Source organism: Centruroides sculpturatus, unplaced genomic scaffold, assembly GCF_000671375.1.
Source record: "Centruroides sculpturatus isolate CEXI.00-Female unplaced genomic scaffold, Cexi_2.0 scaffold499, whole genome shotgun sequence".
NCBI lineage: Eukaryota > Metazoa > Arthropoda > Arachnida > Scorpiones > Buthidae > Centruroides > Centruroides sculpturatus.
Window position 1 is genome coordinate 250,023 of NW_019384801.1, and position 24,224 is coordinate 274,246.

The 24,224-nt window shown below is 31.3% G+C and overlaps 1 protein-coding gene and 4 long non-coding RNA genes across 5 annotated transcripts; 3 read left to right on the plus strand and 2 right to left on the minus strand.

Moving 5' to 3' along the window:
• Positions 1-318: 318 nt before the first annotated feature.
• Positions 319-4,757, plus strand: LOC111629550. Its single transcript, XR_002757356.1, has 3 exons — positions 319-434; positions 4,343-4,451; positions 4,521-4,757. It is a non-coding gene; the product is annotated as an uncharacterized LOC111629550 (long non-coding RNA).
• Positions 4,758-5,013: 256 nt separating this feature from the next.
• LOC111629553 lies at positions 5,014-5,728 on the minus strand. Its single transcript, XR_002757359.1, has 2 exons — positions 5,455-5,728; positions 5,014-5,383 (listed from the first exon to the last, which is right to left on the minus strand). It is a non-coding gene; the product is annotated as an uncharacterized LOC111629553 (long non-coding RNA).
• A 1,397-nt stretch (positions 5,729-7,125) lies between these two features.
• LOC111629551 lies at positions 7,126-9,464 on the minus strand. Its single transcript, XR_002757357.1, has 3 exons — positions 9,177-9,464; positions 7,417-8,068; positions 7,126-7,342 (listed from the first exon to the last, which is right to left on the minus strand). It is a non-coding gene; the product is annotated as an uncharacterized LOC111629551 (long non-coding RNA).
• A 1,096-nt stretch (positions 9,465-10,560) lies between these two features.
• On the plus strand, positions 10,561-12,775 carry LOC111629552. The gene is made up of 3 exons (XR_002757358.1): positions 10,561-10,613; positions 11,948-12,031; positions 12,106-12,775. It is a non-coding gene; the product is annotated as an uncharacterized LOC111629552 (long non-coding RNA).
• A 5,620-nt stretch (positions 12,776-18,395) lies between these two features.
• LOC111629554 (organic cation transporter protein-like) lies at positions 18,396-23,311 on the plus strand. Its single transcript, XM_023373467.1, has 9 exons — positions 18,396-18,431; positions 18,695-18,784; positions 19,473-19,835; positions 19,897-20,000; positions 20,078-20,232; positions 20,840-21,008; positions 21,069-21,216; positions 22,875-23,105; positions 23,186-23,311. The coding sequence occupies exons 1-9, from the start codon at positions 18,396-18,398 to the stop codon at positions 23,309-23,311; spliced, it is 1,422 nt and encodes a 473-aa protein (XP_023229235.1).
• Positions 23,312-24,224: the final 913 nt, after the last annotated feature.

Below are 24,224 nucleotides of genomic sequence, written 5' to 3' on the forward strand. Positions count from 1 at the left end.
AATATCTTCTAAAAATCAGCTTACTTTAGAACAATGAAGGTGCTACTTTTAATTATTCTGATTTCTGTTGGTGGTAAGTACTGTAAATTCTGTATTTCTTTAATGAATGAATTAATTAATTAGATAAAATGTAGTTTATCCTTTATNAAATTGAAAAGTGTATTTAATTGTTTACTAAAATTGAACTTTTTCATCGTCACTATTTAAGTTACAGCAATTTCTTGTTTTTTAGATTTCATCCTAATAAATACGAGTGAATTTTCAAAATAAAAAAATGATATTCATCAAGTTAAATATTTTAAAATCGATTTTATGCAACGTGGTTTAATTAAATAATAAACAAGTTTTATATATATAGCACAATATCTTCTAAAAATCAGCTTACTTTAGAACAATGAAGGTGCTACTTTTAATTATTCTGATTTCTGTTGGTGGTAAGTACTGTAAATTCTGTATTTCTTTAATGAATGAATTAATTAATTAGATAAAATGTAGTTTATCCTTTATTCTAGAATTATACGCTATGATTTCATTTCCTATGTCGGATTTCGGCCTGTCGAATAAGACAGATTCAGGTCCTGTGTTTACCCTATGCAATTATTCCCAGTTACTAAAACAGTGCTTTACTTCGTGTGTAAAATACGAACTGTGTATTTGTGATGAAGTAAATCCTCCCTGCGTTTGTTTCTATTCACAATACTAATCTGTTTAAATGTATTATCATCCATTGAATTTTCTAGATGAATTAATTTTGTAGATTTACAATAAAGGTATCGCATCTTTCTTTTGTATCTACTTAACAGGGCAAAATTCCACACGAATAAGCATGCGAATTGGATATAACAAACGATCAGTTTTAGCTTTAGGAGGAGTTTTTCAAACAATACATATCTGTTTCAATTATCATTATTGTCATTAAAGTACAGTTAAAGTTTACGAGTAGAAGGAGTATTTAAATTCATTAAATAATGAATTAAGTATATTTGATGAGTATTTTGGTTCATTTACGTAATTCTAAATGCTATTTAAACAGACTTATCACACCTAGTAGGTTAAGTGATGAAACAGAGTTAAAGATCAAGATCCACGTTGTTGTATGGACGATAATCCACAATGTCCAAGGAGGTGTTTGTCAGTCGACTTTAAATTGAAGAACATTTAAATATTTCAATAATAGACATCATAACCGAGACGAAACAATAGAATTTCATTTCAATCCAAATCTACTCTTTTTCAGGTAGAACCTTATAATTTTACATAATAATATACGAGTCTTTCGAAACTCAGACGAGAAATATGCAGAAGTAAATTTTCAAATAATGGATATAGGGGAGACCGGGGCAACTTCGGCATGCGGGGCAAGTTTGTCAAGCGCTTTTTTTAAAAAACAAATTAAAAGGAGACTTTGGTTATAGGTTAGGCAGTTGAGTTTTATTGGTGGCTTGTTGAGTGTAGTGTTTTTATTGTTCTCCAACAAGCGTAGTTGAATTATCAAGCAAATTTTCATTTTCGTTCAATTCCATATAATATTTTTTTTCCATTTATATTGAATTGGCAGGTTTTGTTATAATTCCATGATAACGAAAGTTACTTTTCCTGTTAGAAGGATGTAACTTCAACTTATTCACGTGGCCAGATCGTGGCTTGGCATTCTGTTCTCAGGGTTGTACTTAATGTTTCGAAATCATGACTAGCGGGGTAAGATCGGCAACATAAAGCCACATTAGAAGCAAAGGATAAAAATCAAACAGATGATAAATGAAAACATGTTTGCATTTGTTATTCATGTATATATGTCTTTGAACTTGCATTTCGTTGTAATAATATTAAATGGGTGTTGGATTTGTATTTCTTTGTTTTAATAGTGAATTCCAACTTATACATTGTTAATAACATAATTTTATATACGTGCCTATCTTGCCCCATTACTGTTGCCCCTATACCAGGGGCAACTTTAATAAAAATAATTAAAATAATTACAACTTTACAAAAAGAGAGAAGTTGCCGATCTTGCCCCTATACCCGGGGCAACTTCGTCAATTTCTCTCTTCTTGTAAAGTTGTAATTATTTTAATTATTTTTATTTCCAAACTGATTTTAACCAGTTCTATAGTAAGGTAACATTCCAATAGACAATATGCAAAGCTTTTTTTTCAGTTTACAGCAGTATTTATTACACAAAATTTAAGTAAAGCTTAACATGCCGATCTTGCCCCGGTCTCCCCCTAACGTTCGTGAAAGGGCAGACAACTCGTCAACGAGAGGATTCTTTGATTTCAATTAGCTACGAACAATCGCGAGGTTTAACCCAATAAACTCATATCTGTAAGAAATCATTTTATTCTTCCGTTTCTGTTTTTACATTTAGTTTAGCGATCAGTTATATTTATTGATTGATAAAAGCACCCATGTAGAATAGTAACCATTTAAAAGCAACTTTACGACGAAATTTGGTCAATCGTAATATTTTGCTATTAACATCTACAGATGATTCCATCTTTGTCACACGTTTTATTTCTCTGCTTGATGCATTCCTTGTAGCAAAAATATCTTGCCTCCATGGGTGTGCATCGTTTCGGTAGTGGAATATTGTAAGCAGATTCGTAATACATCCTGCGACTCGACACTATCGTGCAGAATGCTAAAATATAAAATAGACTACTGTTTTCTCTGTTTATTTACGCGTACCAATACAATACAAAAGAAGAATTAACTTACCGCTGACACAGAGCAGGAAAATCGAAAGATGACCTTCATTCTTTCAAACTATTCTCATTCTCTCGAAGTGTTGAAAGTTTATATAGAAAACGGTGACGTCGACGCAAGTGGGATAGTGTTTCTTATTTAATAAAGTTCTATAATTTTTAATTTATAGGATTTATTTTAATAAAATGTAATATAAGTAGTCTACTTTCGCGTATAAAATGAATACGATCTTTCGAAGAAGTTTATCCAAATATTATTCTGAAATATTTTATTTAAGATTATACATCGAAATTTCACATCTTTAGCAAATACAATTAATTAATTAAAATTCCCATCTGTATTGCCAACATCTTTTTAACTGTAATTGCCAAATTATTGTTGTTTGCGACAATACTTTTTCGTGACATTTCAAACGTGCGCTAAATGAACTACTATTACCTGAATTCTTAAATAAAAATAAATGGAATGAATATTTTTCTCCATGTTTCTTTACTTCTTTGTTTTCGTCCTGTAAGGCCTAAGAGAGTTTTCCCCATACACATCGTGAGTTCGGTCAGGCCCACAACGGAGCAACTGGGTGGTAAAATGGGATTAAATTATTCTGAATAGGCTTTTTGAATAATATATAACAATATGTTAATAAATAATCTATACAGCAACATAACAACTTCTAGTACTGGTTTAAAACACTAAACTAATACTAACGTCCATGTAACGTTTAGTAAGTTAGAACCAATGTTTAATTTAAATGCCACGAACTGTTTTTGTCAACTTGTGGGAACAGGTGTTGATAAAAATAGTACACAGAAAACAGTTGATTTACCTTTGAGAGGTTACCTAGATTACATTGCAACAGAAAAAGTACTGTACCTAATAAACTGATCGGACTTTTCCAATAATCAAAAAATGGGAAAGAACTTGTTCATATTTCGTGTGAAAATTAATTTCAATGTTTTATGTTTATTTATAAATTTGAAAACTTTAAAAAGAGCAATAATTTCTCGTATTGAAATTCAAACAAAGTATTTAACTGTGTAGCATCGCTCTTTCTGTCGACAAAACGCTTCGTTGTGTCGAAACAATACTAAACTACTTTTGATAATAGAGTGATTAAATCTTCGGAAGTTGTTAGTAACTTTCTTGGCTGCAGTCTTAGGCGTGGTTTAAGTGTCTTTGTGCCTCTTAACACTTCTCTTTGTGTAACCAGGTGTTTACCGTCTATAGCTTTTTTTCACTTTACCATCTTCCGTAGCTTTCTTACAAGAGATGAAAGATTCTCTTCCCTCGAACCCGACTTCGTCGGCTTTAAAGAAAGTTGCCTGGGAGTAACGTTCCACCAACAGAGAAACTATCGAGTTTACTCCTAATTATCTTACGAACCGGCAATAATTAGGAGTAAAAAGAAACAGTAGTGTCGACAGGAGAAAAGAGCCAAGAAAACCCATCCGAGATCCTTAATTTAGAGCATAATTGCATTATTTCAAATCAAATTGTTTCGATGGTATCAATTAATTTCCTGAAATTTAATTACTTTAGTAATTATTCTTTGAAATGTTTTGCAAGATTGTAATTATATGCAAATAATAAACTATTTCGTTTATTAAATAATTTGAATTTTTTTTTATTCGGAAAAAAGTATAAAAGAACAGGTAAAAATTTTAGTGGACATCGTCAGTTGTTTAGGTAGAGTCATAAAATGGAAAAGATAAAGGTTTTGCTGTTGGTCTACTTGCTCTATATTACAGGTGAGTGTCACTAATTATTCTAATTACGTAAATGAATATCTAATCGAACTAGATTGATTTGTTTTGCAGTTATTCCGATCGTTATCAATGGTTATAGAGAGTGTACGGAAAAAGAAATAAATGGAATTTGTAGACCGTATTGCTTACTGACTAGCTTACGGATTTGCAGGAAAGTAGATCCGCCTTGTCTTTGTCCTCCCAAAACTCGTTTATAATGGAAAAATAGAAAGCAATGAAGAAAAAATACTTGTTGCAATCGGCATTTTGTATCGATTAATACTGAATAAATATTATTCTAAGGTAAAATCTTGTTAAAATTTCGTATTAAAGCATGTGGAATCTATATTTCACATCGTTCCAATCAGGTATAAAACTTTCAGTAACTATTAATCTCGAAAACGCAGGATTTAATCCTTTCGCTTTTATATCTTTTATATACTCTTTTACTAGAACATTTATCAGAACTTATTGGCAAAACCTTTGTTCAAATAGGAAGGTATTTGTTAAAAAACAATTTAATGCAATTAAATAGTTTCGTGTTAATGAGAAATAACTTTACAACTTTGAATAGGAAATTTCATTTATTTATTTAATAATAATTGTTGCACACGAGCATGCCTAACGGTAAGGAATATACAGTTATAGTATTTACACGGGATAACAGAAGTAGAACATAAAAGTAAATCTTAAATTAAAACAGAAAAAGTACAACAATTGGAAGACGAATGCGAACAAGAAATTGATAAAGCGAGGATTTTCAGAGTTCATTTACAGTGTTCCCTTCTGTAATTCTTCATTGGTAGGAAGACTCGGACAGACGCAGGGTGGAATTTTTATACACAAATCTCTTCTGTATGTTACGCAATAAATACGGCAAACTCCATTAACATCAGTAGGAATACAATACGGTTGACCCGTTACGAAAGGAAATTCTACGAATGAGGCATGTCAGATTCGAACTACTGTTTTACGTAAATCGAACATTAACATCATACAAACTTACCAGTGAAGTAAATCAGACAGATGAACAGCAGGATGTTTATTTTCTCCATGTTAATTAGACAACTTGCAACAAAATAAGAACCCGTCTACAAACACGCTATTTATATAAATCGCTGATACTAAACTATTTGGATTGACTCTGAAACCAGAGTTATGAAATGTAATACATTGAAAATTTATTAATAATTGTGGAGTTTAAAGTTTTACAGTCTCTTTTTCAATAAGAAAAGTTGATTAACTACCGATATATGAACTTCTGCTGCAAACCGGAAGTCACGTTATTTCGATTAAAATATTTTTCCATGGGGGTGTAAGATAGATGACCGGCACCACACTATTATTAAAGGAAAAGTATGATGCAAGGGCAAGCCACTACTAATTTGAGGTGGAGAGCATATGTTTTAACTTAAATAAATTAAAAACACTATTAAAAATTGCAGCAGGGCATTGTGATCATGTCACAATAAATAATTGTTCATTGATCTTAGGGATCTATGTACTTCGTCCATCGATCATCTATATATTTAACTGTAAAAGTGAACTTTTCAAAATAATAAATCACTTACTCAGTTTTAAAAGAATACAAAGCGTAACAAAGGTGAATTTTATTTACGCATTGTAAGGTTAATTTTGGTAATTTACCCTACAATGTCTTTGTCTCTTTTATAATGGAAAAATAGAAAACAATGAAATACAATACTTGTTTCAATCAGATACACGGCATTTTGTATCAACGAATACTGAATAAATATTATTCTAAGATAAAATCTTTCTTAAATTTCGTATTAAAGCATGTGTAATCCATATTTCGCATCACTCCAATCAGGTATAAAACCTTCAGTAACTATTAATTTCGATAATGCAGGATTTAATTCTTTCGCTTTCATATATTTTATATACTCATTTACTAGAACATTTATCAGAACTTATTGGCAAAACGTTTGTTCAAATAGGAAGGTATTTGTTAAAATACAATTTAATGCAATTAACTTAAAAGTTAAGCAACTCGTTGCTGGATTTTTTATTATATTTATCTGTGTCTTTCTTCCAACGTTTTTCGATTTAAAAATCCTTTTACATGTAAGGGCATCCTACAGGTATTCCCTTATTATTTTTATAAAAATTCTACCTCTTAATTATGTATTTAATTTTTATTTAAGTTTATTCTAGCACATGTTGTTACAATGTGTCTAAGGGTCCCCTCTTTTTGTTCACCTATGTCTTCTCACAAGTCGTGTTGTCCTAACTGTCGCTATAATCTCAGGTAATTGTTTTATTGTGTAAACCTTTGTATGTGTTGGATCACACTACTAATTTCAAATTATTCAAAAGTGACGTTACTGTGTATAATGTCTAGAATGAGTTCTCAACATTAACCATCGAAAACGAATCAGAAGTTTGTAGTAATTTTAATTAATTACGTACTGTACAATTACACGTAAAAGGATTTTTAATCGGAATACGTTGGACGAAGGACACAGATAAATATAATAAAAAAAACCAGCAACGAGTTGCTTAACTTTCCCGGCAACATGTGGTGACACTATATGTATTTCACGATTATAATTTACTATATATTTAAATAACAGCCTTCTACATAATTTTTAAAACGCTTGTTTATTTTATAATTCTGAAAAATTAGCCACGAAAAAACACAGATGAATTTCATAGAATTCATAAAATATTTGAAGAAATGTTCGCTAGGAAATTTCCCGTTTTCCATTGTTATTTACAACGACAAGGAGGTTCGGCTCTATAACACATATTCCACTTCTGAAATACGCACTCAGTATGGCAAATGCCACGTCTTAGATCCGCTGGACACAGACGATAATATACATTTTTCGTATCTTCAGGGAGTTTACGACTTGCAACAATTGAGCATAAATCTATAAAAATATAATATAAATATCTTCTGTTTACTAGGATATATAATTATTAAACAAATCTAGAAACAACTTACCGCAAATACAAAGCAGGAACACTATAATCAATACTTTCATTTTGACGGAAATATCCTTATTCTGATCCGAATTATTCGAATTCATACAGTGGTATCGATAATTGTATATTAGCTTACACAATGTGTATTATTTTTTAAAACATTATCCTTTTTCGTTGGTGGGTTATATTTCGTAGGTGTATCTGTTTTATTTCTTACAAAATTAAATATAAATATTATTTCTGATTCAAGAAGTACGTTCGTACGTGTGATATTCTATGTGATTTGCACACCAAAAATTTCACTTGGACAGTTCGTTTGGTGAGCGAACCTGCCACCAATTGCTATTGTATAGTGTCGATAATAACGTGTCATTTCGATACTGTAGAACAATTAAATACATGAGAGAAATTTACATTATTATTCATTTTAATTCATGTTAATGTCGAGTTATTAGAGACAGAATCAAAAAGTAACTCGTAATTGCCAAGATCTTTTTGTTGACAAATGATATTTAAATGAAATCTGGTAGGAACACAAATAATACTTCAGGTTACAAGACAGTAGGGTAAATACGTACAAAATGACATACGGTTTTAATTTAGGTTCATAACTCTTTATTGGTAAATCACAGCACTGTCATATTCTACAGTAATCTTCTTTGGTTCTTTACCTATGAAATGTAATAAACATTTATAATATAAAAATAATAGAAAAAAAATATTGTTAGTTGAATTGAGATCAGCCAAAATCCATTTAGTCCATATACTGTGGACAAAATGACACATTACGTAAGGACGAAATGACATACACGTAAAAACTATAAAATTACTGACAAAGTTCACAAATGAAATGCTTGGCTCTTTTAGAAACGTTAGTGCAAGAAGCGTGAGCCCAACGCAAACAATTTAAGCACCGTAACCAGCCTTCTCTAGGCTTAGATCGGGAAAAAAGATCATCGCAATATACGCATGGACAGTCCTTTCCATCATCTCGAGAGTTATCAGGAAAATTTTCTACTTTACTGTCTTCTTCAAGTAACTTTTTAGTAATGTTTCTTCTTTTTTTTCTGGCGAAGCTTTGTGCTCATTTTTTGATTTAATTGCTTTCATATTTGGAGTAGCAGTTAAAACTAAAGAGATTTGTCGAGTCTGGCTTACGTTTTCCTTGACCACTTATAAAACGTCCTTTTGGGACTGGATAAATCTCCTGAATAGACACTACGAGAGTAGAGGACGATGGACGTTCTTTAGTAGAAGTAGATGAATGATATTGAATTGAATGAGTTAAAAAAAGTTCTTGCTCAGTGTTTGCTGATGGAACCTGAGATGAATTATCGACTTGTTGTTCGGTAGGTGCTGCTATTTCAGCTGTATTATTGTCGTTAGGTGTGACGGCACGGGATCTCTGTAGCTGATATTGAGATTGTGTAGTTTCAGCAACCTGAAGAACGTTGGATACAGGAAGCGAAAATAAATCATCTTGCTGCTGTGTAGATGACTATCCAAAGGAAAAAAGCAATTTAGGAACCAAGTTCGACGCGTTGAAAAAATTAAAAAAACGTTTTTTTTTTTCAAATAAAACAAGATGTTTTCTTTTAAACAATAATGAAAGATTTTTGGAAGCCATTTTTTTTTATAATTAATAAAACATTAAGACGTTCAGGTAAGTTCCTTGACTGAGCTCTTATGGACTACATGCCATACCTATGTCATTATGTCCGTTGACTATTTATGTCGGAATAAATGCTACACAAATAGATAAAATTGTGAAATACTTACCATCTATACAAATAACTTGTTGCAAGGAAAAAAAAACTCGTAACGTATCAATGCTTGTCGTCGGCCATGACACCCGGGCGAATGAGAGGAGGACGTTCACTTTTTGACAGGTTAGTAAAAGCCACTCGAATAACGTGGTGTCGTGGTTAGTTGCGCGCTTGAGAACGCCAAATTCGAATTATGTTGGCTATATCATTTTGTACGTAGTTCCCCTACATTTATTCACTTCGCACCACAGGTTAATCAATTTTCAGCGTTATCTCCACGTCCCTACGCCTAAATAGTGAAGAGCAGGAGAAATGCCTTCATGGAAGTATTTTTAAGACCTTCCTGTAGGCATTTCACCTGCTCTTCGCGAAAAATTTGGTACAGAGAAGCAAAAACGCTTCGGCCGGCTCTTCGGAGATTAACCTTTTCCACATTGATTAGGAGGTGAGGGTTAAAAACTGTACAGTTTCACACACAATTTTATATTTCATTTTGAAAAAAGTCGCTTTGTTTTTAAGATTTCTGAGGCCGATTACTAAATAATATATGAACTAATGACTCTAAATTTCACTCTTTGTATAGTCAGAATGATTACTAAAAAATTTTCCTCATTAATAGCTTGGAAATTGGTGAGCCTTAGAATAAACCCGAATCAACAACCGAATATCGTTCCACATCCGGTTATTATATTACAGTAATCAAATTCCAGATGATCCAAATTACCTGCCTTTGTATATAACAAACAACGGTATCAAGTTAATGTTTTTCAAAAATTCTACGAAAATATTCCAAATTCTTGGGATATCGTTTTGCAATTAATAAATATATGTTGTTGGCAATTAATATTTGATTTAAAACGTATTTTTAAGCGATAAGATGCGATATTTCAATACATTAATTGCTTTGAAAATGTCATTGTAAACATTTACCTGATTGATAATTTTACTGCCTTGGCTAAGAACGATTAACAAAATGCCATAACATTTTGGGAAGTGGAAGATAAAGATGCCCAAAATGCATTACTTACAAAAAAATATAATTTAGTCACGAAAATATTGTATAAGTTTATAAACATAGCAAAAGAAATATACGTGTTGGGTGCAGGATAAAAATGAGAACACTGAGTAAACCTTTTTATAGAATTCACGTTGTCAAATAGTTGAAAATACAATGATGTTAAATGAGAATTTTATTATCTTTAATTTCGATTATCCTGACAAACCGGTTCCTCCTTATTCTGGCTAACGGAGTTTCTAATTTAATTATTCTTGTTATCGATTCGGAATTTTTAAACTCGTACATAAAGAAGATACTCGAATTTCAGCTGTTTACGCTGAAACTGTTTTTCTAAATTAATTTGTTTTTGCTATCACGTTACTAATTTCCTATATAAACAATAAAATTTCTGTTTGCGCAGTGAGTAATGTTGAACACAACGAAGTAAAACAGGTAGGGTACTGAGTAAATTGTAAAAGTTATAAGTATTTTCTCTATTGATTAAATATTGTACTTAAGTGTAAGCAATGTATATGATCTATCATAGTTTAATTTCTTTTTAAATTAAATATATAAACAATGAACGGTTTAATGAAAAAGATTGGAGAGGGAGTTTCTTTACATTCAACAAAGCTACAGGTAGTTGATTTGCAAGAGGGTGTTTCCTATGAGGACTATCTATTAGATACTGGCCCCTATCTAAGTGTTATTATTGGATACTGGCTTCTATTTAGATGTTTTAAACATAAAGAAAACTCGCTTGTTAGTCCGTTAGTGAGACACGAACCATGACCAATTGTTCAATGGTTCTATCCATTCGGCTAATGGTAAACCTTTGCACCTATCATCTATAAAATTAATAGTCTATTAAAAATAAAATTACAATTATTACTGTAAAGTTATGATAAGTGATAAACGTCTGTTCGTTCTTTTTTTCTGATGGTTAAATACTCAAAATTTTAATAAAGCAAATAATTATCTTTATTTAAAAAAATTAAATAAAAAAGTACTGGTAAACTTCAACTTAGCTCCTGTGTTAGCCTGTATTGTACACGTGACATTAAACCGAGGTATCTCAAACAATAGGAATTACCTTTCGTAATGACTGATGTGTGCTGCTAAGCTGTGTACTTTTGTGCGCTGGTGCATACTATTTACAAAAATAGAAGACAATGTAAAAGCTTACGTTGTCCATTATTTCCGTGGACAATAAGATGGCCTTTTAATTGTGCTCTTGCAGCTTCGGCCAAGCCCATAATGAGTCGGCCGAGTAATGAGCGCGTGCCCAATATATCTAGGACAAGCCACACCATAAAATTGTTGTAGTTTGTCGAACCGTCAAGAGCGATAGGCTAGCATCTTTAAATAATGCCACTGAACACATGTTTCCTACATCGCGAGTTAGCTCGTGCCCTTCGGGCTCATCGCGTGAAATTTTCCGAATTTTCTTCACGTGTCAAACACATAAATAGGAGATGTCCTCTCGGGATACACGTCCCTTCAAATTATCAACTGTTTTCTTGCCTTATACCATTAATTCATCAAAGTAAATGACACATCTGAATTCGTATTTGAGGCCCACAATATATTTAAAACACAATAATATGCACGCTTGTAAATATAAGTATAACAATTATTTTGAAGAAATAACCCAGCGATACAAAGAAAGTTTGAATAAATATTTTATTTTGGTTTCATTTCTCGGATCATTGAATCCATTGCCTATTCTTATGTATTGTATGATAAATTTCTATAGTAAAAAAGTCTTTGTTTTTTTTTGCGTGTAGTTCGAGTTGAAGATTGATTATCTATTCGTTATAGTAAAGCAGACATGAAATTATTTTTGTTTGTCATCTTCATTATTATCAGTGGTAAGTGTTCTTTACTGAATTCTTAAAAATTATTCAGTATAATATAGTATTTTAAAATTTTATATTTGAAACAGGGTCATGGGGTTATCCATCTGTCGAAAGATACTGCACAGAAGAGGAGATTAAGGGCGTTTGTTACAAAAGTTGCGTAACTGACGTAGAACGTACTTGTCGACTTAATGATCTCTGTTCTTGCGAAGATTGGAAACAAGCGTTGGAAAACCTGGACAAAATATTTCCAACTGAAATGATAAGAAAATAGAAAATAAATTAACGATGAAAACGTATTACAAAATTAATCACGGTTGAAATACAGATTTCTAGAACTGGATTTTTAATTTACATTCCAAACATAACTAAATTGTACTTGTAACAAGAGAAAAACAAAAACAACTGATGGCGATTTCGAAACAATTGGAATATAATTTTGAGTACAGATATCCTTCGTACAACACGGCACTTCTACAATACTGTTTCGGTTTAACACAGTTTAAAAATTAGGAATATCCGGCATATAACACGAATTTCGGCTTTAATAAACATACTTCTTTTAGTAATGTATAAGAATAGTATACTTTTGTTAACTTTTGCAACTTAACCCTATATTTTGCATTAGTCCAGTGTTTCGTATAGCACGGATTCGCATAACACGGCACTTTATCAGAAGGTAACTACCGTGATACACGAGGAATTCCTGGATTTGAAATTTCTAAAGATATTTTAAAAAGTTAGACTTTTATTCGAGTTCTTAGTCAATTGTTTTTATTAGTAAATTAGCAGATATATACGCATTGCTCGTACAAAAAGTAAAACGGATAAACGGTACAAACATCTGATTCCGATAGTAATCCATTTTCGGTGAAAAAACACATACCAGCTGTACGAGAAGAAGCTAAATACTGAAATATAATTTGTATTGATTTCATCCGCAAAGTTGAATATTATTTAAAAAAGTAATAACAACAATAAAATCAAGTTATTAGATTGATAGGATGCGGCAATACAACACTGTGCCAAGGGATGCTCCTTGGGAGAACTTTATGTAGGAAACTGTTCCTATCTATATATATAATCGAGACGAGTTCATAATGATAATGATAATAATAATAATAAGCGCAGAGCCCAAACGGTTAGGAGTTGAAAGTTGAAATTTGGTATACAGTTAGGTTACGTCACAAAAACGCACACTAAGAAGGGATTTTTCGAAATTCCCCCGGGGGGGAAAGGACAGGATTAAGACTTAACACTTCCATCAACAATGAAAGTTTTAAGTAACAANAAAACGCACACTAAGAAGGGATTTTTCGAAATTCCCCCGGGGGGGAAAGGACAGGATTAAGACTTAACACTTCCATCAACAATGAAAGTTTTAAGTAACAATGAAAGTGTTATGTAGCAATGGAATTGTTAAGAGAAGCGACGTGCAAGACGCAGATGCAGTTTTTTTCGTTTTTTCGGGAAATCGAACATATTTTTAGAACTATCTAAAAATTCTCTAATTAGTCTGGAAACAAGGGAACCAAATTCTTGCATTTTGTGACTATAACGTAATAATCTTAATCTTAGTTATCGTTACTTTTGCCCCAGCAACGCCAGGCCTACCTGTTAGTTTAGGTATAAATTACGTAAAGGCAGTTTGCAAGTGTTTTTCTTTTCCTTATGCGAATAACACTTATCATAAATATGGATAATTCAAAATATGAGTTATCGGTTAAAAATATTTAATATAAAAAGTATTTCAAGTATACATAAATACAGTAGACCCCTATAACGCGGAGATACGTTCGTCGTTATACGAATTTCGCGTTGTAGGAATCCTTAAATAAACTTCACAGCCCGATACGTGTGAAGTTTACGGCTACGACTGTTTGAAAGGTTTTCTTCCATAAAATTAATCGATTCTAGACTAATTCGACTTAACATTTCCAAAATACGTATAATTTTTTGGGAATAATCCGTATAAAGTATGCTATAAACAAAAAATTGTAGGATTACTTACCGAGTGTTCACCGTTCGACGTCGCCATTGCTTAAGCTTGTTATCGTCGCGGACCAGCGCACCGAACCGCGGCGCGATTTCTGATGTTATTTTTCTGCGAAAACTCCGTTGAACTTTGGAGACACCGTTAATATAAATAATTTTTATGGCCGTGGAATAAGAAATGTTTCTTTCACAAGAAATGTATAAAATTAGTGCTGTNTCATAAATATACAACAGCATTTATTTGTTAATATAGGCTGGCCAAGAAGCTTTTCGTTCCATAATATATATATAATTATAATAAAGTTAAAATAAATTAAGTTAATATATAATTATATATACAGTACATAATTTATATATAATTAATATATATTTATATGTACAGTACCTAATTTATATATAATTAATATATAATACTGTACAGACGATAGTAAACTCAATTTACTGGCCTAAACTCTCCGTAGCGTGGCGCTGGACAACGGAAAGTAGTTCGGCTGCTCGTCCGCGATGACGAGTAGGCGATGACGTTTTACCGCGTTTTACGCGTCCCTTTTAGCGTCTTTATACGGATGTTTTCTCAATTTTTTCACCGCGTTATAGGAATCTACGTTATAGAAACTCGCGTTATAGGGGGCCTACTGTAATGTTAATCCACACAGAATTATTCGAATAGACACAAATAAAGAAGATATGTTATTAACGTTATCAGTCAGGAAGGAAATATTCAGCAACAGTATCATTCGTTTTCATTCATTCTAAACGTACAAAATGCTATCACCTCTGCAAAGAACTCAAAGGTTGTCCGTCTTACTGTCTGTCTATTCTTTCTCAATCTCGAGAAAGAGTTAGATAGATGAAAGACGAGACAACGGGTGAGAATCTTAGGGCCAGTAGGCCCTAATCAACTGTATAATGTTATTTCAATTCAAATATTTTATCCCTGAAAGAAGTTAGGTACATCATCGACCTGCCGCTATTACTAACATGAAAAGTATGATGTTCAAAGGCATGACACTAGTAATTTGAGGTGGAGAGCGTATATTTTTAATTAAATAAATTAAACATTGCAACACAGCATTGTGACAGTGTCACAATAAAGAATTGTTCGTTGACTTTCAAATCCCTATAATGAGGGATTAAATCGAATTATGTAAAAAACCGCACTTGTCCAAAGTTCGAACCTTTTTTAAAAGCTCACGAACTTTTCTATAAATTACAGAAAAACTAAAGTAAAACTGTAATCTTTATTAATAGGTACCGGTACATCTTTTACATTTTTCGAATATAACGGATCGATATGGCAGGAAATTTTCTGTATATTTCACGAATACATAGCTGTGACTATCGTTATTAACGTCACAATATATACGACGGAATTTTTGTTAGTGTCTATCGTACGTCAGTGTTTTGTTGTTAGAAACATTTGCCAAACATCTAAAAAAGAAAATAGAGGAAATAAGTACAAAAGTATGTTCGTCCGTCTTTACTAAAATTACTTTAATCCGTTGCTTTATCAGTAATATGGATCGTAACCTTCAAGATTTGCATTTATTGGCAGTATTGATAGTAATACCAGTATCGAGTGTCGTCTTTGTATACACTATTATCTAAAAATTACACAGAAAAATTGTTATTATCACTCGTGTTTTATACTATAATAGAATTTGTTTCGTTCGTATGTTTCGCAATTTTATATTCTGTCTCGAGAAACGTAAGTTAATTTTGATTTCCTCTTTTAAGACGAGATCCCTTATTGACGCATGATGAATTCTCTTATTTCTATGAAACTATACTCCACACAAGTTTTTATATATGGATCGCTTTCTTTACAGTGTTTTTCTCATTATATATTCCAGATATTATCAGCACGATCAGATTGCTTTGAAATAGTCCGCTTTGCTCCCTGCTTCGGAACAAACACTATATTAGGAAAACGAATAAAACTTCAACAGAATGAACCGTTTTTTGTTGGTATGCACGACACTAGCGAACAATACTCGTTTTCCTAATACGGTGATTGTTCCGAAGCCGGGAGCAAAGCGGACTATTTCAAAGCAATCTGATCGTAGGCGACGTCCACCGAATTTTGTTCGACCATCGTACGGTCCACTATCGATTGCCGGTCATCGACTGACGTCACTCTGGGTCATACCCTTCGTCGGAAGTAGAAGATCTCTTCGGCGACTCTCAGATCGAAGAAGCTGAATTTTTCAGGCGACGACCGGAGACGTTCATGCGCAAGGAAAAGTATGCCACTCACTTCGGACTGATATATGTTTATATATTACATATGAATATCACTAAAATAATATATACATCGATAAATCGCATATTAATTAATTCAATCAAAATAAAAAGTTTACCAAAGGTTTTACACGAAACTACAGAAAACACAATTCGTTCTGCTATGAAAAAAGTTTGATTTCGTTAATTTAAGACAAACAATAAAGGAAAACTAAACAAGTAATCGGTAGAATAAATTTCAAGTTTAAGTAATTATTCTTTGTTTTAAATTATTTAATTCGCCTAATAAATGTTTCACAAATACGGATCTCTTGTATACATAATTGGATCCTATAACCATGCAATGGCCAATAGTTGGCTCGCGAGCTGCATGTGACTTTTTCTACATCCTTACTTGGGCTCCTTTATATCTATGCAATTTTTTAATAAATTTGGCACATACTACTTACACATATGTAATACTTTTGTAGATTTTATGCAAGTATGCTATAAATACAGATTGATTAAGCCTCTTACCATAAAGAAAAAACTGAAAGCTAATGTTATGTTAATAAGAACCATGTTTTGGACAGTATATTTCTGATAAGGGATACATACGTGTCTTCAATAATTACAAAGTTTCGCTCTGCTGTAACCTAATAATAAGTAGATGTATTTCGTTAGTATTACATCACTAATTGTACTTCATTAGTATTACATTACTAATTGTACTTCATAGAATATTTTATTCATGAGTTTGTCAAAGACAATTGTATTATAACATTTTTTTAAAAAATGATGTTTCACCAGCTAATTTCTTTTCATCAGATATTTAGAAAACAAGCTGCAGGTAAGTAGTATAATATTGTGGTGTTAATATATTATAAATACTTCTATTAATTTCTGCTACGTTTATTTATTTATAATATCAAAAGAAGAATTATAACGATTTCAATCATAATAAGGTCAGTTTTATTATAATAATATCGATATTTTCTTTTCTTTAAGTTATTTCTTTCCTATAGTGTTTCTTCCACTCTATTTTAAACTATAAAGAAAATTCTCTTTAAGATATTTTAAGCATTAATTCATTTTCTATCGTATTTTAAAGCGATATCTTAATTCAGAAACGAGTGAAATGAAGCAGTGAATGTTATATAAATCTTGCAAGTAATGCAGCAATTATTACATTTTAAGTAGAATTTAATATATATTTTCTTCTATCCAAAATTTTTAAAAATATTTTAAAATACTTAAAAGTGAAGTTTTAAAATAATTTGTAATTCAAATGGTAATAAACACATTCAAAATTATTTACGATAGAAAAGGCAAACGGAGTTGTGCACTAAATTTTTAAAAAAATATATTATGTGCTATCTTAATATTACTATCGTCTGTCAGGCTGTTTGTCTTTCCTTCCTTAATCTCAGAAATAAAGTTAGATCAGTGTTTTCCAACGTAGGGCCCACGACCCACACAGAGGCAATTGGATTTATAAGAAGGGCAATTCGAAAACGGACTCGTCCAGAGTTTAAGTTAACTGTATAGCCGCTGTAGGGAAGCATAAGAATTTTAAAAAGTTTTAGGTGGGGCATAGCACAAAGAAGGGTGGGAAACATTGAGTTAGATTGATGAACGATGACACCAGGTGTGGAAATCATAGGTGAATAACGCTCCTTTTAACTAAGTGCGAACTTCCAATGCATGCGGGAAGTTAGGTTATTTCAGTAAAATTTTTACACAAAATTAGATAGACGATCGGCAGGATTCTGTTGGTAATAAAAAAGTATGATGTACAGGGGCAAGCCATTACTATTTCGAGATTGAGTGTATATATTTTAAATTAGAGAAATTTAAAATATGTTTAAAAATTGCATCCCGGCTGAAAAATTGCATAAAATAGACTGAGACAATACAGCGATAAAAAAAGCTTAATTTCCATCAAAGCTAAATTTTTCTACAAATTTAAATTATTATACGTAGCAATTATTTCTTTATTATTGTAAAATATTTTTTAAATTTTCTTTTACAATCGAATCATATTAATGTATATTTTCACGCTAGTTTCCATTATTCTACATGATACAGCTATTTTATATTTATCCTTCTACTACTTTTATTTGTAACTGTGTATAAAGGCTTTAAAAAAAGCTGAAAAATAATGCTAAATGAGGAAAATGAAGAAAAGGGTGCAAAAGTAGGTTAAAAGGCAACAGGAATAATTGTTAATAACCTGTGCTGTACACGATTCATTGCATATAAAAATTATAAAGAATTATTATTACAACACTACATTTAACTTTTAGTTAATCACCCATACTCGTACACATTGACACACTTCATTTATTTTATTTTTTTCTTTTGTAAACTGTTGTATATTATAGATAATTAAATATCATTTCGTTTTCTGATTGGTAGCGACAAAACAAAACGATTACACTATTGTTATTTTTTATGTAGGATCTTGTTCCATATTTAAATCATACAACTTTAATGAAGAACACCATGGATACAACAATAGAAAACACTAACGGCTCGCCTGAAGTTGAGGTAAGAATTATATTTACATTTACATGTTAACATTTAAAGTGTATTTATAAAGATTTAATATATATCCATTGTAATGAGTCTAAACGACGTATCACCAAGATTGTGTTACTTTCCCCGGTGTTACGTAGACATAACATGGGAAAGTATTTTAAATCGTGTCAAATTTGACCCTCCGAGTTTCTGCAAATCTCTACGTTTTCAGACCCCCTGAATTGAAAAAAATTGAAAAAAACGGCAAAAAATTCTGTGGTTATGTATGTTTCTCTGGGTGTTTGTGTTTGTGTGTGTGTGCGTATTCGCTGTACTTCGCTGAATATCTCAACACGCAGTAAAGATTTTTAGTAATAACATTCCGTATGTGAGGGCATCGATGCTATTAAACTTTGGTCGATGGGTGGGGAGATAAAAAGCGTATATCTCCATTAAAGTCAGGCATAAAGTCGATTTTATTCGTATTAGCATTTATACTTTTTAATAAAAAGTTATCCCTATCCTCAAATTTAAGATTTTTGCCATTTTATAGTAATTAAAAATATAAAAACATTTTACAACAAAATCACATAACAGATGGTGCCACACGCAATATTATTAGGTTGTATAGTAATTAAGATTATAGAAGGTATTATCTAAATAAACGCTCATAATAGTAAGAAAACTTATGCAATTCGTTGCTAAATATTTTTGATAGGAAACGGCGGAAAAATTTCAAGACTTTACAGATCTCATCGGTACATTTGGAAGATGGCAGAAAATTTTATTCGGGGTAATGGCGTGGATTGTCATTGTTTCGGCATTAAACAATTTAAATTGGCCTTTCTTGGCATACAAGGTGGATTATTGGTGCGCGAGAACACCGAAATACGTGAACGTGTCCGTGGAAGAGTGGAAAAATATCAGCGCACCCCTGGAGATCAGAAACGGGAGAACAATGCATAGTCGATGTGAAGTATACGATATTGACGATATCAAATATGGAAAGAACTTTTCAAAGATTCCTTGTCGCTCGTGGGAATACGATCATTCACAATATAAAAACAGTGTCATTCAAAAGGTAAGAATAAAGGTTTTTAATTAAATATATATTTGATGATTGATTTTATTTGAATTTTCAGTGGAATTTAGTTTGCGAAAGTTCTTGGTTGAGTTCTCTCGCTGGCTCTTCTTTCTTCATGGGATTCCTCGTGTCTGCTATTGTATCTGGACAGATATCTGATAGGTCTGTAAACTTGTCTTTAATTTCATTAAAATGTTTTAGTTTTCAAATGCATATTGATTATATCAATATTTACATAGATATGGCAGAAGACCAGTGATAATATCGGGACTCGTGCTTCATCTAACCTTTGGGATTCTTTGTTCATTTTCTCCATACTACTGGATGTTTACTGTATCTCGTTTCTTCTTGTCTGCAGGAAGAACAGCCTTTAGTCTGACGTTCTATGTGTATGGTAAGTCATAAATTGAATTGATACACTGAATGAAATAAGAACGTACTTTGGCAATGTTCACATATAGACTACAATATAGACTAAATGTCCTAAATGTTTACGTCGAAAACAAAAAAAAACACAATCATAGTGACGTACACTACTTAGTGTATTTTAATACGTAATAATTACAAATTTTCTAATTTACCAGTTCTGTATTATTCTGTTTTATGCATAAATTTACTTTTAACAATTTTAAGTTGTTCGAATTTAGAGAACTCTATTAATAAGCTACACATGGATGCATTAAAAAATAGTTAAATTGCTTCTATCAGCATACTTAATATGAAAATTCTGTGGCTTCAATACGAGGAAATCTCATATTTTCGAACAAGTATGTAAAGTTAACTTTATGAGGGTCTTGCTTAATGAACTTAATATAATATAAGTTCATGTCATTCAACTGAAGTACGTGTATTTAATGCAGATTGCCATGAAGTCAATACGCACTTACCATGGACCAGTCATACGCAAATTTCCGTGTGAACATTTATATTTAAGTTGATATTTCATATACAATGTTTTTGTAAATATGACGTTAACAATACTAAATTATCTTTGTGTATAGTTATGGAAGTGATCGGACCAAGCTACAGAGATAAGTTAATGGTACTTTTGAGTGTATTTAGTACCACGGGGACGCATTTACTTACCGGAGTATCTTGGTTTCTCAAAGATTGGACTTATATTCAATTATCCGGCAGTTTGCCATCCATTATAACGCTTCTTTTCATCAGGTAATGTTCATTTAATATTTTAATTGTTTTTATATGTTATAAAAATATGTTCTGAATTAGTTATATACCGGAGTCTCCGAGATGGCTGCTGACTCACGGTCGACTACGTAAAGCCGAAGACGTTATACGAAACATAATGGAAAAGAATAAAAGACACACAGAGCACTTAACCGAAATTATTGAAGAACTTTGTTGGAAAATTAGAACGGTAAATTAATTTTAATAATACATAGCTTGATTTTTCTATTGAAATACGATGATTTGAAAAAATAGAATAAGGAGTTTTTCAAAATATTTGTAAATAACGAAATGACTGCTAAATTTTAAAAATAAAGTCAGTTTGTGATTAGAAATGGAACAGAAAATGGGATATAACGAATGGCGGCGGAGGTTAAGGGGTCAGCTTCCAGTTTCCAAAGAAAAAGAGGCTTACACCTTAGTAACATAGAAAATCCTGCATGGGAAAATCCTGATTTTTTTCACAAATGACCTCTGTCGGAAATCTGCATCCCACAGTATGTCTTTTTATTATTGTTGTGATCGACCAACGATGAATTAGATTAAACATCTTTTTTTAATGACCACAGATGAAAGAGCCAAAGCGGAGTATAAAACGTATATAAACATTTCTTATATGTTTCTGTCTGCTGTACAAAATGATAAATGGAAACCGTATCTAGAGGCTTTAATATATTTTTACAGCTGTTTTTGTCAAATTAATCGCCTTATAAAGTTCGCGACATTGCAATCTTTTTTTCGTTTCATATTTTATGTTGATCCTCTTTATATTAAATACTAACTAACTAACTGATTATTTAATCAATTTTTATTGTTCTTTATAAAAATAATTACTTTTGTACGTTCCTTGTCAAAACTAAAAGTTGTGATAGATTTCTTGTAATCTTAAGATTCTTTTTTCATTTTCTCCATATTAATGATTGTTTACTCTATCTCGTTTCTTCTTATCTGCAGGAGTATGCGAAATTTAACTCTTCTTATTTACACAATATAATAATAATATGAATAAATAAGTATATAAAATCAGATCATCTTTGTTGCAGTCGGCTTTCCTATGTTAATAAATTCCTTTTATAAACACACTTATGAAAAGTATACTGCTGTATAATAAATATATAATTAATATATACGACAATCTTCTTTACTAGAAGCGGTTTTTTTCTATTATATTTGATCTTACTCTTGCAGAATGAAAATAAAAAGAAAATGAATTTTTTGCACTTGATCAAGAATAAAGAGTTACGCAAGATTACTTTCCTAATGTACATCTTATGGTAAGCACTTTTCATGAGTTATCGATATTTTCTTGTATGAAATAATTTTTCATTTATAAGAGATAATTCTGTGCATTTTTTAAATTTAAACAAACAATAAATTGTATTATATCTCTCAAAATTCAATTGTAAATTAAAACATGTATTAATAGAACGGTCTTACTTTACAAAAATGAAGTAACATACACCAACTGATTCCCTTTTTTTTTAAACTTATTTTAATAAATTAAACACACTACTGAATCTCTTCCATTACTTTCAGGTTAGTAATAATATTTGACACCTATGCATTATCATTAAATGCAGATATCACAGGAGGAAACGTTTTTCTGTTTTTCCTCATATATTTTTCACTACAATATTGTGTTTCTGGTGTGTTGAACATTATTTTACCTCGCTTTGAAAGAAGACGTATTTTGATGTTTGGACATCTTTCAGTAGGCATCACTTCGTTGCTGATAACAGCTGTTCCAGACGGTAAACATGAAATCAATATTGCTATTAGTTTAGTTTACTATAAACAACATGAAATTATAATTCAAAAAGTGTATAATTTTGTTTTTAAACGTCTTAGCATTTATGGTCTCATCGCGAATCTGAATATTACGGTTTTTTTAAAACAGATCTTATATGGCTGAGGGTTGCCTTTCTAGTGTTGTGCACATTCTGCGTATCGATTGAAATGAGTACAATATATGCATATACTTTGGAATTGTACCCGACTGTTGTTCGTAACGTGGGTATCGGATCGTGTTCTACATTTGCAAGAATCGGAGCGATCGCTGCACCTTTTATGAAGGATCTTGTAGGACTTCACACTTATCTTTAACATTGATTAATTTATTAATACTACTTTACAATATAATGTTATTGTATTGGTCACAGAGTGAAAAGGTGTACTGGAGCATTCCCTTTATTATAGTAGGTGTATTGACTCTTTCGTCTGGTTTGTGCATTTTGCCTTTACCCGAGACCAAAGATATTCGTTTGCATGATATTATTGTCAAGTAAGAAATTATTACGAAATTTTTTAGAAAATAATTACATTTTATAATATTATTCTCACTTAATTGACTCAAGTAAGATTTGTAGAAATCTATTTAAAATATTTTATACAAATACAGTAAAACCTCGATTATCCGGACTAATTGGAAAGGAAGGTAGTCCGGATAAGGAAAAATCCGGATAATCGAAAGAAATATTTTAATGTGTCTTTTAATGATAATACAACACGTTTTCTTTTCGATGACATATCGGTAATATTAAAAATAAATACCGTATTTAAATCGTAATCAAATTTTGAAGAAACAAATGTTTGTATTGAACTTGGACAACTACTGACCAGCGCTAACAGACTACTTATTGTTATAAAGGCCCTCTGGTGGCGCAAGAAGACGGATTTTATAAAATAAAAAGCAGTTGAAACTGCATTTTTATGAATAAAAATTTGACAAACTATTTATCGTTTTNAGAAGAAAGAAATAAAAAACCATAGAAAAGAAGAATGAAATAAATTACTATTTCAAAACGAGAAAATCATTTAATGTTAAAAACATATAATAATTATTGCACGAAAAAAACTTTATTTTACATGGAAAATTATTTATTTATGGTGAGAATAAATAATGTAGTGTTATTTAAAGAATATGTAATTTAGTGGCCAGTAGTATTGCCAGGAAGGACTTTGTATACAAACAAGAGTGAAATGTTGTGTCGTAGATTTGTTTTAAAATTCTTTTCACATATGAAAATATGGTATTGCATTTATTATTTTAGAAAGAATAAAAACTACAAAAATAAAATGTCTGTAGATGATTTTTTCAATTTAAAAAAACGTTTTTAAAAAAATTATAAAAATATAAAAAATCGCACCATAAATAAATATATATATATTTGTTACTAATACAAGATAATTTAAGACAAC